Source organism: Mobula birostris, chromosome 23 (assembly GCF_030028105.1).
Source record: "Mobula birostris isolate sMobBir1 chromosome 23, sMobBir1.hap1, whole genome shotgun sequence".
In the NCBI taxonomy this organism is placed as follows: Eukaryota; Metazoa; Chordata; class Chondrichthyes; order Myliobatiformes; family Myliobatidae; genus Mobula; species Mobula birostris.
The window spans coordinates 48,787,687-48,803,744 of NC_092392.1; the positions used below are offsets into that span (position 1 = coordinate 48,787,687).

The window sequence follows — 16,058 nt, forward strand, 5'->3', positions numbered from 1 at the left end:
ATAATTTACCTACTACCAATGAGCTCTTGACTTTGTCTCGAATATTGTTTACTTACCTTTCAAGTAAATAAGTTTTAAGCATACTTCTCCTTAATAACAAAATATAGGAAGGAATTTACTTCAAAGTTATAACATTAATTACTAATTTTCATCAATGTACCGTAAAAAGCATTTTATATGATGGATAATGGCTTGGTAATAGGTTGGCAAGTACTTTGCAAGTAACCACAAAAAAATCCTGCAGAGCATTGTGGACACAGCTCAGCACATCATAGAAACTATCTGCTCCTCCATGGACTTTGATTATGTTGGCTGCTTTGCTGAGGCAGCAGGAGGTGAAGACAAAGTCCCATCCACCCCGAACGCTGTCTCTTTTCCCTTCTTCAGAAGATTCAAAAGTGTGAAAGCACATATCACCAGCTGTAAGAAAGGTTGCTATACCAGTGTTGTAAGACTATTCAATAATTCCTTCAGTTGATACGATAAACTTTTGACCTCACAATCTAACGTATCTCGTTAGGATCTTGCACTATATTGTTTACCTCACTGCGCTTCCTCTCATCATTGCACTTTATTCTGCATTCTGTTATTGTTTTATCTTGCTTCACCTCAATGCACTATGTAATGATTTGATCTGCATGAACAGTATGCAAGGACAAGCCTTTCACTATATTTCAGTATAAATCCATTCATATGTTACCTCTTCTACACTGAAGGAACGCAACAATAAGTTGTATGTAAATTAATGGACTTTTATTTCCAACTTTTCCACTAATTTCATGAACCCTTCCCATTTGTCCAAAGTAATTATTGCCTGGTTAAATCATAATTCCACCGGTTACTGCCCATCAGTCACCTGTCAGCCACCACAGCAGCAGCATACTTCCAACTACTAAAACAGATACTGTATTAACAGCATAGTGACACAACTAATAGAGCCACTGCCTCTCAGTGACAGAAACCCAGGTTCAATCCTGATCTTAGGTACTGTCCATGAGGAATTTTCTTGCTCTCCCTGTGATCACGTGGGCTCTCCCCTTCCCCATCTCCAACTGGCGGTGCTCCAATTTCCTTCTAAATCCCAAAGGATGTGTGGTTTAGTAGATCAATTAGCCACTGTAAACTGCCACCAATATGCAGGTAGAATCCTGTTAGAGCTGGTCCAAATGTAAGGAGAATAAAACTTGGGATTAGCATACAATGAGTTTGTACAGGTGGTTGATCACCAGCACAGACTCAATAGGCCACAAGACCTATTTCTGTACTGTATCACTCTCTGACTTAACAATACACACTTACATCTCCAGCACTGGTCCCTAGATCAACAAGCATGGAAACAACGTCAACTAGAATGTGCCACCTTACAACCCTCGCCCAAGCAATGAACTGAGTCCTTCCAGACCTGTTGTGGAGTTTGCTTCTTACTGTCCAGATTATCTTTACTGCAGCAGGCCCTATTACACAAAAATTAGCATTTTCCATGTATCCCAGACAATGACTTGTCTATTATTTGCAACTACCTTTGTAATACTTCATTAAACAACATTTATAGCGCTAAGGAAACCAGAAGCAAACCCTCAAGACTTAGTATTCCTTAAACAACTAGTTTGATCACAAAATGTAAATCTTGTATTGTTTCTTAAAAATATCAATCAAACTTTAGAAAAAAATCAGCTATTTGCTATGTAATTGTTTCCTGTGGTAAATATTAACAGATACATTTGCTGCTATGATACTTGAACAGCCTCTTCCCTCCTATGTAGATAAACAACCTCCATGACCTTAGCTAAGATTAGCTACAGCCTTCAACATTCATAATAGGCACATTTGCGTTAATGCTTGCTCTTCATTATGAGGAGTAGGCAGTATAACACAAAATTGATGTGCAACTTAGTGGAAGAATTCAGGATGCTTCCATCTATTAACAAAGGATGAGTGAAAAATCTGCAATTACATCATTTTTACACAGATTAAAGTCCTGGTATAGGTTATGTATTCCATGGACAACAAATCAAATACCCTGACTGCAGATCCCACTGTAAAACCAATCAGGAATACACAAGTTAAATTCTTAATTTTTAAGACCTCCATTACAAGCTCCATTCAAAGAGTGCCTAAATATATTCAAAATGCAAGACACTCTAGGGTTGATTATGTTAAGGATTGGATGTGGGGGAGGAAAAGAGAGCTGTAAACAGCTATTTTAAATTTCCAAAATAATTAATCTGTCTCCAGTGATTTGTGTGATAACCTTTATAATTAATACCTGCAGCTAATAGTAAGTAGTTACCTTACTGCAAGGTAGTTATTCATCATAAAAAGAGAATCGCGTAAATGGTGAGCACTTCACTCAGGCAGAACATACCACTGTGAAAACTTGTTTTGCTATATAGAGTATTAAAATCACTGTCTGCTAATACAACAGAACTCTGCATCTAACATATAAATGGACATCTTTGAAAAATAGAAGTGATCGGAGTGTTAATTTTGGTACTTACCTCGATAATTCTTGGATATGAAAATCCTAAGAATTTGTAAACTATGACGATTCCTTTTATTCATAATCACAAAATACCTTTTTAAATTTGTAAAGAACAGAAATAAACACTCAAGGCTGTGCTGCCTGTCACTAATGAAGAGGTAGAAGAGTGGAATGAATAAAATTTACAAATCTAAAAATATAATTTTATATCAGTCTCTCTGTCATGATTGCATTCTTTTCTGTACCTCAAAGCATTTCTTACCTGAGGTAGCGGTGTTCCCGAGTGGTCTGTTTCAGGGTCATATTTTTGTTTTTTAAATAACAATGTGAAAACTTGGGTTTGGGTCACCTGTTGGTGACATTATGCCTGGAGATATGGTTAACAGCAAGGAAGACTGTAATAGACTGCCAGAGAATACAGATCAACTGTCCGAATAGATGAACGTGGCACATGACATTTAGGGAGATATGAAATGGTACATTTTGGCGGAAACAGCAAAGACAAAACAGACTAAAGGATGCAAGATATAGAACAAGTGTACATGTATGCAAACTCTTGAGAGATAGGAAGCATATGGAATCCTTAGTTCTGTAAAGTGACGCAAACTGTCAAAAAAAAACAGTGATGGTATATTGAACTGGTTAGCTCCAGGTGGTAAAGCGTTCAGCTCTGCTCAACATGCATTAGAAAGGATGTGAAGAACTGAGGGTGTAGCAAAGATTTACCAGAATAGTGTCAGGGATCAGGATTTTTAACCAAAAGGTTTGACATGAAAAGAAAATGAGCTGCTTGTTCTTAAAGAAAACATTAAGAGATTCAATAGAGATTAAGAAAAATATGACAGGCTTGAAAAAGAGAAAAGGAAAGAAGTCATGAGCAACAACAGATGGGCCGAGGAATAGGAGACACGTTTAAAGTCATGGAGTTAAGATATAACAAACATGTTTCTCATACTTCCTTACAACGTAGACTCCATAACCTTAAGCTGTGTCCACACTGGACCGGATAATTTTGAAAACGCCGGATTCGCGTAAAAGTGATAGGCATCCACACCAGGCATTTTTAAAAATATCTCCATCCACATTAGAACGGATATTTGGGTGAATCTCCTCCTACTGGGCATGCGCAGGACACACAGAAAACAAGCAAAGAGGAAACGGTATACTTGGTGCGCATTTGTCCAGTTACAGACTAGAAAAACTTAAAAGGAATTGCTGTTGGTTCTCACGCAGGAGGACTTAAAACTAAAAAAAAAATGAATACTGGAGTGTATGGAGGCAACCGACAGGGAGTTCACGGACAGTATGACCCGGCTGACAACGAACATTGAAAAACTAACCAACTCTGTTGCATTAATAAAGCACCTTGTTAAATGTATAAAACATGTCTGCATCAGCGTTATCTTGTATTCCCATACAATGTTACATTAGGCTGTTACACATCTGTTGTCAGAGAAGTACTTGCATAAATAGGTAAGCCACCTTCATACAAGCAAGGACAGAAAACAGGGCAAAGTGAGTATACTTATTTATTCGGTAAGCTATGGGTCAAAGTATTTGGTGAGTACATTTCTAACTCTTCTGGCTTCAGTCTCATTGCCATCTGTTCTGAAATTGTTAGGTTGTGTGGCGGGTTGCGTTCAAGAAAATAATGAAATGCCGTGCTGCCACCATATGTTCCGGCACATCGTGACAGCGTTTTTAAAAATATCCGTTTACCCTGTCCACACTGCTCTGCACAATCGGCATTTTCAAATTTACACACAGTGGAGGGTGTTTTAGAAAATCTCCATTTTTGGGGGAGGGGGGAAACGGCGTTTCAGTGTGGACGGAAGGTCAAAACGAAGAGAAAAAGCTTCGGTTATGGATTTATCCGGTCTAGTATGTATATAGCCTAAGTCATAATTTAGTACCTAATTAACTTTCCACATGAAGGAAGTTTTTTTTATTTTACATATATTCACAGAACGGTTAGATTACTGAACTCTTAGCCTGTTAGGGTGGTGGAAACAATCTGAAAGGACTTCCAAAAAGGAATTGCTTTGCTAATCTGGGGAAAAATTGCAGGCAACTGGGAAAGGTTACGGAATGGAATTTGTTTGCTTAATCAACAGCAGGCATGGATTCAATGACCTGAATTGCCTCTTCTATGTAAATGGCATGACAATTCCATGTTCTTTCGCTCTTCTCATCTCATTCTGGCTCAACTGCAGGAACTTCTGATATTTTAAGCAAAAAAAAAAGGCATTGGATAATGTTCTGCGTCAATGTGTCAGACAGCAAATAACTGCTCCAGATTAATGCAAGGTCCAAAATATAGTGTTCAGTTTGTGATGTCCACCTACTCCAAAGCTTCAACCAACAAGTTCATTAGAATTGAAAAATATTAGTGTTCATTGAACTTGCCTTAATATTTAAAGCAAATTTTGCACTAGTTTTATTTTTATTATGCAGAATTCACAGAAACATCTACAGGATAATTCTAAGATCACAAAAATATTATGTAACACCCTGGTTAAGATTTTTACTGCTATGCTGTAAGTTTTAGCAGTTCTGTAACAGCAGGCTGTTCTGCTTTCAGCTGTTTAGGTTTGAGCTAAGATAAGGGGCTTTGTTGTTCAACTTAGGAACGTTGTGTCAGCCAATCAGGATGGTGGATTTGGGAGAAGGTTCTAGAGAACACTGGGCAGAGAGGTTTTTGCAATGGACACTGATGTGGGCCGAGGTCTTTATGGCAGGAGCTGGGAGAAGACAGGAGGGAAGATGGCTGAGGATGCCGTCCATGTTGCACAAGGTGCTTTCTGCAAATGAATGTCTTAAAGGAGGAAGGAGAATACTCCTGTGGGAGAGCCCATTCGTTCGAAATGGATTTCGAAAAACATTTGGAAGGTGGTGTGTGCTTTCATGCAGATCAAGGGTCCAGCTCGCGATTTAAAGATAACTTCAAGTTGAGCTCCAACTTGTATGCACATTTGAATTATGGGATGGAACCGATTTTTTTTTCCCTTTCTTTTCTTTAATAACTATATGGTTAAGTTAACAATTTTAAATATACATTCTTTAAAATTGTATGTAGTGTACAATCTGTTATTTCTTGCTGACAGGTGATTGCATGGGAGCAGCAAGTTACACATCATTCACACAAATCAGGATTCAGGTGAGCAAGACTTCCCACCCTCACAGGTTTCGCAGAACCCATCAACACTAGACAGAAGGAGTCTGAGAAAAGTAGTTTTCTCACAGCCGAGTCTGGTGGCTGTTAGCAAGAGACTGACCAGCCACATTTCTAGAGATGCCCAGTAAAAAGGGGTTTCAATTAGTACAATGTCTTTATAGAAACATAGAAAATGGGTGCAGGAGTAAGCCATTCGGCCCTTCGAGCCTGCACCGCCATTCAGTATGATCATGGCTGATCATCCAACTCAGAACCCTGCCTTCTTTCCATACCCCCTGATCCCTTTAGCCACAAGGGCCATATCTAACTCCCTCTTAAATACAGCCAATGAACTGGCCTCAACTGTTTCCTGTGGCAGAGAATTCCACAGATTCACCACTCTCTGTGTGAAGAAGTTTTTCCTAATCTCGGTCCTAAAAGGCTTCCCCTTTATCCTCAAACTGTGACCTTTCGTTCTAGACTTCCCCAACATCGGGAACAATCTTCCTGCATCTAGCCTGTCCAATCCCTTTAGGATTTTATATGTTTCAATAAGATCCCCCCCACCAATCTTCTAAATTCCAACGAGTATAAGCCTAGCCAATCCAGTCTTTCATCATATGAAAGTCCTGCCATCCCATGAATCAATCTGGTGAACCTTCTTTGTACTCCCTCTATGGCAAGAATGTCTTTCCTCAGATCAGGGGACTAAAACTGCACATAATACTCCAGGTGTGGTCTCACCAAGGCCTTGTACAACTGCAGTAGTAACATTTAGCACTTAAAAATTTATCTGTAACCCTTAGCTTTCATAAAACAGACAGGATAGAAATAATTTTAGAATCAAGGGTACAGTATAGCATTAAGGAATAAAATGCAACTCCACAACTACAATGCCCAAAGCTTTGCAATGAGTTATTCAGACCCACCTCCATATGTGCCAGGGTAAGAGACCAAACACAAAAACTCATTAATTCAATTAACTTCTGTATCTTTCAGATACCATAGTTGCAGATACAATTGAACTGGATGTTCGTCTGTTTTTATAATTACTTAAGTAATGTGATTCACAAGCTTTGTACAATTCTATAAGGTATACATTTGAATGAACCAAGAATAATTTACTTCAGAAATTTTAATCTACAAAATAATGTTCCATTTCAAAACTATTTCCTGCATAATTAGCAAATTGTACAGAATGAGTAACAAATGTTGCTCCAGATCTTACTGCCATACAAATAACAAGAACAAATGTATTTATAGCAATTTACATGCAATTTCTATTCTACCTTCTGTTGAGTCATATATCAAAGTTTAAAGTACATTTATCAAAATATGTATGCAGTATGCAACTCTGAAATTCGATTTCCCCACAGTCAAGAAACAAAAACAACCATGCAACCAACCCACCCAAACTACAACCCCGCCCAGCTCATGCAAAAGAAACAAATCACACAAATGGCAAAAAAAAGTGAAAACACAGAATATAAAAACATAAAATCGAAAGACCTATCTCAGTACAGCTCAATTCAGCATTCATTACCTGCAGGCTGTCCAGACTCGAAAATCACCCAAAAGTAGTAACAAAAACAAACAGTGACCAGAACTAGAACACATCATAAACCTAAAAGTCCAAATCTACAACCTGCATCAATTAAACCTTGCTACGGCATCATCCGCCCACAGGAGAGAGAGGGAGAGAGACAGATAGACAGATATCATTCAAACGCTAGGACCTTCCCTCAGAAGCAGCCAATGAGAGACCACCACATGCAGACAGCTTCCCTGGTAGCAGTGAGCAAGAGGCTGGTAGATAGTGCTGAACACTTGCTCGCCCTCTACACCCGCCTCAATGATTTCATTCTTCCTTGGCTCTAACATACATGTATAACTAAATGCAGAAAACCAAAAGTTGATGCCTATATTGTGGCACTCAACTAATGGGTTGGCAACACCATCTACAGTGCTTCGCTGTGAAAATACATTGAATGGTACCAAACTCCTGCATTTACCCTTAAAAGCCATGGCAAGTTAATTACTACAATCAACTTTGTGGGCACTGAAAATTAATTGAGACTTAATTTTTTTTAGTTCTATTGTTGAATTTCTTCTAAATTCTCTCCCAATCCAGTATTTCTTTCTCCCTTTACTGTATATACCTGATTTGATAAAGAATTTACACAATTTAATATATCTCTTCCTCAAACTCCATGCTATTTTTTCCCTGTTCTTCCTATCAAATATGTTATCGTAACACATAGCAGACTTACCCATTCTCTCTGGTCTCATCTATTTTCCGTCAGTCAGACATGATCAGCTGAAAACTTCAATGACTTGGCACGCAAAAAACGTTGAAAAGCTAAATATCTCAAGCCAGTAGTCTCCTAGACTCACCTTCGATTTCCTTCTACATTACTAACACAAAATCCAAAACACATTTGTACATGAATATTCAAATTAAATTGTAAAAGGAAATGAGGAAGTGCCAGAACAACAGGTAAAAACAAGGAAAAAAAGTACACTGACAATGCACACTATATAAAACTACATGTGTAAAATAAAACATCATACACAACTCACCATACAAGGTTTTTCCACTAGTCTTCATTGCAGTATTGTCCATCGCTAGTTGGGTTGCTGTTTGCAAACCATAACACTATAAAAACAAGAATCAGAATGTTGAATCTGAGATTATAGCCTCCTTTATACTTTCCACAAAAAGAACCTTAAGCAAGGAATAAACTTCTGTTTTTATAGTATATTGAAATTCCTTTATTTTCCCATAATCTCAAATACACAGAAGCATCACCTTCGCTCTATTTGTAATCAAAATGTAGTTCTTAAACTCAAAACCACATCTTATAGGAGCAGCCAATTTCTTACATATGCTATTTTGAAGCACTTGGCATACAACCTACAAACCTGTGTGCAAGTTTCATTACTACACATTAAAATTCATTTGAACTTAATGGATAAATTGAATAAGTAATTATCCTTTAGTGGAATTGTTTTAAAATGGGTTATCTTTAACATGTATTCCTCGTGTATGGATTATGTTCAGGAGAAATTAGAAACAAGGATCATAACACATTGGCAAATACAATATAGAATAGTACTGCACAGGAAAAGGCCCTTCAGCTCAGTGTAGTGCCGAGCAAATTAACTTAGTAATCAAATGGCCAACTCAATTAATCCCTTCTGCCCACACAATGGCACTACCCTTCCATTCCCCTCACATTCATGTGCCTATCTAAACATCTCCTAAAAGTCCCTACTGTATCTGCCTCTACTACCTCCCCAGCCAGCACATTCCACTCTGTAAAAAAAAAACTTGTCCCTCACACCCTCTCACCTTAAATGCACACCATCTGAAATTGAGACATTTCAATGCTAGGAAAAAGATACTGTCTGTCTACTCTGTCTATGCCTCACAGAGTCTCTATTAGATCTCCCCTCAGCTTCTGCCATTCATGAGAAACAATCCAAGTCTGTTCAACCTCTTGTTATAGCACGTGCCCTCTAATCCAGGCAGCATCCTGAGAAACCTTTTCTGCACCCTTTTCAAAACTTCAACATCCTCCCAATAATGGAGCAATCCAGAACTGTATGCAATATTCCATATCTGCAACTGACGTATATCCTGCTGTATTCTTTGTCAGTCTTCTACACTATCCACAACTCCAATCATCGATCACCAAACCTTACACACGATCAAGTCTGTTTTGCAAATAGGGCTCAGTGTAAGCTCTGATCAAAAGGAATAATAATCTGTTCTATTTACAACATTTGAAACAATGACAGTCTTACAAGAAGCATAATAATTAACCTACAAAAAGAGCAAGTACACATGTAAAACAGGGAACCAAATTTTCTTTAAGTAATTTATTTTTCACACATCAATAAACCAAACTAAGAACAGAAATTGGAACTAACAATAACAAAAGTAATCCTGCTGTAAAAATGGAAGCAAGGTTAAATAATAAACAATTACTCAAAGGTGCAAAAGACTGCATATTCTGATGAAGAAGAAACCGATTGACCCAGATATGCAGATCAAGAGAAAGGAGCTAACATCTTAAAATGACGCTGATCAATGTTACACCAAGGATCAGCAGTGGACAAATTTAATGTTTATTGGCATGCAAGACATCTAAATTGGTTCAAATCTTTAGTCCTGTTACATAAAACTAAATCTGGAGGATTAGGTAAAATTACAGCTTCCTTTTAACCTCACTTGGTTCCTGCATATTAAAAACTAAGGCAATTTTACAGGCAGGTGAGGTCAAATGGCAGTTTATATCAGGCAAAATATGGCAGACTGAGGAAATTAAACTTAAAATCACTGTATTAAAATTTATAAAGCCAAGACTATTTTAATAGCTCGAAGCTGAAGTGCAAACTCAAGATAATTTAGACCAAAAAGCAGGCAATTGTAGAATTATGGACTTCTTTGGAATATTTCCCCACAATAAGTAATGATTAGGAAACCGTGAGACAAACTAATTACAGTTTATAATGCAAATAAGAAATCTGTCAATATTGCAAATTTATTTATATTATACACAGAATATTTTCTACCTACTTTGAGCAAAGAGAACCAAACAAAAAAAAAATGCTTTGGACAATCAACAGAATCACCAATAACACCCTAAACTTTGTTTATCTTTACCCAATCCCAAAACAAAGCCTTAATTTGACTGCAAAAAAGAGGGAAAGGGGCTGAGCAAGGGTACTTACCAACGCAAACACAGAGATCCAGTTTTGACAAGCAATGTCTGAACATACTACACAGGTTAGAAACATAGAACCACAGAACATTACAGCACAGAAACAGGCCTTTTGGCCCTTCTTGGCTGTGCCGAACCATTTTTCTGCCTAGTCCCACTGACCTGCACCTGGACCATACCCCTCCATACACCTCTCATTCATGTACCTGTCCAAGTTTTTCTTAAATGTTAAAAGTGAGCCCACATTTACCACTTCATCTGGCAGCTCATTCCACACTCCCACCACTCTGTGTGAAGAAGGCCCCCCTAATGTTCCCCTTTTCCCCCTTCACCCATGTCCTCTGGTTGTTTCCTCCCCTGGCCTCAGTGGAAAAAGCCTGCTTGCATTCACTCTATCTATACCCATCATAATTTTATATACCTCTATCAAATCTCCCCTCATTCTTCTACGCTCCAGGGAATAAAGTCCTAACCTATTCAACCTTTCTCTGTAACTCAGTTTCTCAAGTCCCGGCAACATCCTTGTAAACCTTCTCTGCACTCTTTCAACTTTATTAATATCCTTCCTATAATTTGGTGACCAAAACTGCACACAATACTCCAAATTCGGCCTCACCAATGCCTTATACAATCTCACCATAACATTCCAACTCTTATACTCAATACTTTGATTTATAAAGGCCAATGTACCAAAAGCTCTCTTTACGACCCTATCTACCTGTGACGCCACTTTTAGGGAATTTTGTATCTGTATTCCCAGATCCCTCTGTTCCACTGCACTTCTCAGTGCCCTACCATTTACCTTGTATGTTCTACCTTGGTTTGTCCTTCCAAAGTGCAATACCTCACACTTGTCTGTTTTAAACTCCATCTGCCATTTTTCCAGCCCATTTTTCCAGCTGGTCCAAATCCCTCTGCAAGCTTTGAAAACCTTCCTCACTGTCCACTACACCTCCAATCTTTGTATCATCAGCAAATTTGCTGATCCAATTTACCACATTATCATCCAGATCATTGATACAGATGACAAATAACAATGGACCCAGCACTGATCCCTGTGGCACACCACTAGTCACAGGCCTGCACACAGAGAAGCAATCCTCCACTACCACTCTCTGGCTTCTTCCATTGAGCCAATGTCTAATCCAATCAATCTTCCTAACTAACCTCCCATGCGCGACCTTGTCAAAGGCCTTACTGAAGTCCATGTAGACAACATCCACTGCCTTCCCTTCATCCACTTTCCTGGTAACCTTCTCGAAAAACTCTAATAGATTGGTTAAACATGACCTACCACGCACAAAGCCATGTTGACTCTCCCTAATAAGTCCCTGTCTATCCAAATACTTGTAGATCCTATCTCTCAGTACTCCTTCCAATAATTTACCGGCCTATAATTTCCCCGATTACTTTTAGAGCCTTTTTTAAATAATGGAACAACATGAGCTATCCTCCAATCCTCCAGCACCTCACCCGTAGATACCGACATTTTAAATATATCTGCCAGGGTTCTGCAATTTCAATACGAGTCTCCTTCAAGGTCCGAGGGAATATCCTGTCAGGTCCTGAGGATTTATCTACTCTGATTTGCCTCAAGGTAGCAAGCACCTCTTCCTCCTCAATCTGTATAGCTTCCATAACCTCACTACTTGTTTGCCTTATTTCCATTGACTCCATGCCAGTTTCCTTAGTAAATACAGACGCAAAAAAACCATTTAAGATCTCCCCCATTTCTTTTGGTTCCATACATAGCCGACCGCTCTGATCTTCAAGAGGACCAATTTTATCCCTTACTATCCTTTTGCTCTTAATATACCTGTAGAAGCTCTTTGGATTATCCTTCACCTTGACTGCCAAAGCAACTTCATGTCTTCTTTTAGCCCTCCCGATTTCTTTCCTAAGTATTTTTTGCACTTTTTATACTCCTCAAGCACCTTATTTGCTCCCTGCTTCCTATACATGTCATACATCTCTCTCTCTTCTTCTTTAACAGAGTTCCAATATCCCTTGAGAACCAAGGTTCCTTATTCTTATTCACTTTGTCTTTAATCCTGACAGGAACATACAAACTCTGCACTCTCAAAATTTCTCCTTTGAAGGCCTCCCAATTACCAATCACATCCTTGCCAGAGAACAACCTGCCCCAATCCACACTTTTTAGATCCTTTCTCATTTCTTCAAATTTGGCCATTTTCCAGTTTAGAACCTCAATCCAAGGACCCGATCTATCTTTATCCATGATCAAGTTGAAACTAATGGTACTATGATCACTGGAACCAAAGTGTTCCCCTACACACACTTCCGTCACCCGTCCTAACTCGTTTCCTAGTAGGAGATTTAATATTGCATCCTCTCCAGTTGGTACCTCTATATGTTGATTTAGAAAACTTTCCTGAACACATTTTACTAACTCTAACCCGTCTAGACCTTTAACAGTATGGGAATCCCAATCAATATGTGGAAAATTAAAATCCCCTACTATCACAACTTTAAGTTTCCTGCAGTTGTCTGCTGTCTCTCTGCAGATTTGCTCCTCCAATTTTCGCCAACTATTGGGTGGTCTATAACACAACCCCATTAATGTGGTCATACCTTTCCTGTTTCTCAGCTCCACCCATATGGCCTCGGTAGACAAGCCCTCTAACCTGTCCTGCCTGAGCACTGCTATAACATTTTCCCTGACTAGCAATGCCACCCCCCCCAACCCTTCATTCCTCTGCCTCTATCACATCTGCATGAACTTTTAACATCATTTATTTTCACCCCCACTTCACTATCTGCTTTGGCACTCTGGTTCCCAACCCCCTGCAAATCTAGTTTAACCCCCCCCCCCCCCACCACCACCAAAAGCACTAACAAACCTCCCTGCAAGGATATTGGTCCCCTTGTAGTTCAGGTCTCTCTTGTACAGGTCCCACTTGCCCCAGAAGAGGTCCCAATGATCCTGAAACCCTGCCCCCTACACCAGTTCCCCAGCCACATGTTCATCCGCCAGAGCATCCTATTCTTACCCTCACTAGCACAAGTAGATTACCACCCTCGAGGTCCTGCTTTTTAACTTCCTACCAAGCTCTCTATACTCACTCTTCAGGACCTCCTCACTCTTTCTTCCTACGTCATTGGTACCGATGTGTACCATGACACCTGGCTGATCACCCTCCCACTTCAGAATGCTGTGCACGCGATCAGAGACACCCCTGACCCTGGCACCTGGGAGGCAACAACCCATCCAGGAGTCTCTGTCATGACCACAGAACCTCCAATCTGTACCTCTAACGATCAAGTCCCCTATCACTACCACTCTCCTCTTCTTCCACCCTCTCTTCTGCACTGCAGAACTAGACTCAGTGCCAGAGATCCGGCTGCCACAGCTCGTCCCAGATAAGTCATCCCCCCCCCAACAGTATCCAAATTAGTATACTTATTGTTGAGGGGAATGGCCACAGGGGAAGCCCGCTCTGCCTGCCCTTTCCTCTTCCATCGTCTGACAGTAATCCAATTACCTATGCGCTGCTCCCTTGATGTAACTACCTTCCTGAAGCTACTATCTGTAAACACCTCAGTCTCCCGAATGATCCGGAGGTCATCCAGCTCCTGATCCAGTTCCCTAACGCGGTTTGTTAGGAGCTGCAGCTGGATGCACTTCTTGCAGGTGTCATTTTCAGGGACACCAGAGGTCTTCCTGACTTCCCACATCCTACAAGAGGCGCATTCCAATATCCTGCCTGGCATTCTCTCTACTCTAAAGAAACAAAACAAAACTTATCGGAACCTACCCTCACCTCTGCCTGTTCATGCAGAAGCCTGTTGAGCCAAAGCTGTCCCACTCTGCTCCCTCTCACTCCACTGCCTGCACTCAACGCTGCCGGCTGTATATGGTGGTCTTTTTTTAAACCTTTGGCGCTCTATGTCACACATCTGCTCTTTTCTCCGAGCAGTGTGAAAAAGAAAGTCTTTTCTCCAAGATTCCTATTCCTTCTCTCTCGGCCTCTTACTCTGATTGACCTCAAAACCATAAACTAGATTCTCAACAGTTGTCCAACACAGGAAAAAAGGTGTCTTTCAGAACGCCAAATCCATGCTGATTATAAAGCACCATCAATCCTAATCTACACTAACGCTACTTCATTCTTCCCATCAACTCGTCTCAGATTATACCACTCAATGAGAGCAATTTACAGTGGCCAATTAACCTAACAACCTGTAGGATTTGGGGAAGAAACTGGAACAACCAAAGGAAACACAACCAGTCACAGGTAGAACACACAAACTTTACATAGGTGACATCCAAGGTCAGGATTGAATCTAGATTGCTGGAGGTGTGCTACTGTGCTGCTCAGAGGCTACTTAACTGTTCAGGCTTGAAATAAGCACAAGATACTTCAGAATAAAAAATATAAAAAAAGCTTTTCTATTGGTTACATCTTTCACATCCTTATGTCAGCCCAAATTGCCTTATTAAGTGTTTTGAAGAACATTCAAAGCGAATAATGCAGGAAACAGTAGTCAACTGCACTTGGCAGATCTCTTAAACAAGAATGAAATGACAATCAATTAATCTATTTTAGTATGTATTATGGAAGATCATTCCTCAGCCAAATAATCTTATGCAACTGTGGTTACATTTGAAAACAGATTAAATTCCCAAGACCAATTTCATGACTGGAAATACCAAAGTCATAAGAATCAATGGGAACCACAAGTCCCAAAAAGTACAGTTCCAACAAAATGAAGATGGATTAACTTCTTTCTATTAAAATAATAACAAAATAAACACTTATTTTACATACTTATCAAAAAAATGCTCATTCCTCATGTTACAGAAGTGACTAACAATAATACTGGAATGATAACCGATTAAGCGCTTTTTTTTAAAGCTGATTCCTAACTGCATTGCAGAACGAGCATTTTAGCATCATACACAGCAACTAAATTCCAAATATTTTCATGCTTTAGTAGGATAAAATTGCTGTATGAAAACAGCTCAATCTTACCTGTGATCAAATCAAGCACTTTGGTGATTGCTTACCTGCGCATTCCTGTATTACATTTAAATTACAAACCTCTTGTATTAAATTCCATCTATTTGGGACAGAAATGAGAATGGGTAGAAGGAAACAAGAGTAATATGGGGAAGAAAGTTTTCAAGTTATTTGTTATGCAGCACATCTCAATCCTTAAGGATGGAGACATAGATCTCCACTACAGACCCAACTGGAAAAGCAAAGAGAAAGCTGTAAATAGTATAAAGGAACGTCCCAGCATTGACTGCATTTGTATGGAGCTCAGCCACAAGAAAATAGCATCCATTATCAAAGACGTCCACAACCCAGGCCATGCCCTCTTCTTGCTACTACCATTGGGCAGGAAGTAAAGGAGATCCAAGTCCCACACCACCAGGTTCAGGAACAGCTATTACCTAACAACCATCAGGCTCTTGATTCCGTGTGGATAACTCTGAACCAATTCTACTGCCTACAGATGCACTTTCAAAGACTCTTTACAACTCACGCTCTCATTATTTTATTTGCATATTTTGTCTTCTTTCGCACATTGGTTGTTTGTCCGTCTTTGTCTGTTATGAATAGCTTCCCCCACCCCCTGTAAATGCCTGTGAGAAAATGAATCTCAAAGTAGTACACAGTAACATTTACATGCTGTCATAGTAAATTTAAATTTTAAGAAAGGTTGTGAC

General features: G+C 39.5%; 1 protein-coding gene across 10 annotated transcripts in view; it reads right to left on the bottom strand.

The window, feature by feature from the left end:
• Positions 1-16,058, bottom strand: part of eps8a (EGFR pathway substrate 8a, signaling adaptor) — a 234,716-nt gene that overhangs the window by 90,027 nt on the left and 128,631 nt on the right. For all 10 annotated transcript variants that reach the window (XM_072241155.1, XM_072241157.1, XM_072241154.1 and 7 more), the window contains one exon: positions 8,217-8,292. In XM_072241155.1, the coding sequence (XP_072097256.1) occupies positions 8,217-8,259 (43 nt within the window). In that variant the 5' untranslated portion in view covers positions 8,260-8,292. The remainder of the gene's footprint in view (positions 1-8,216; positions 8,293-16,058) is intronic.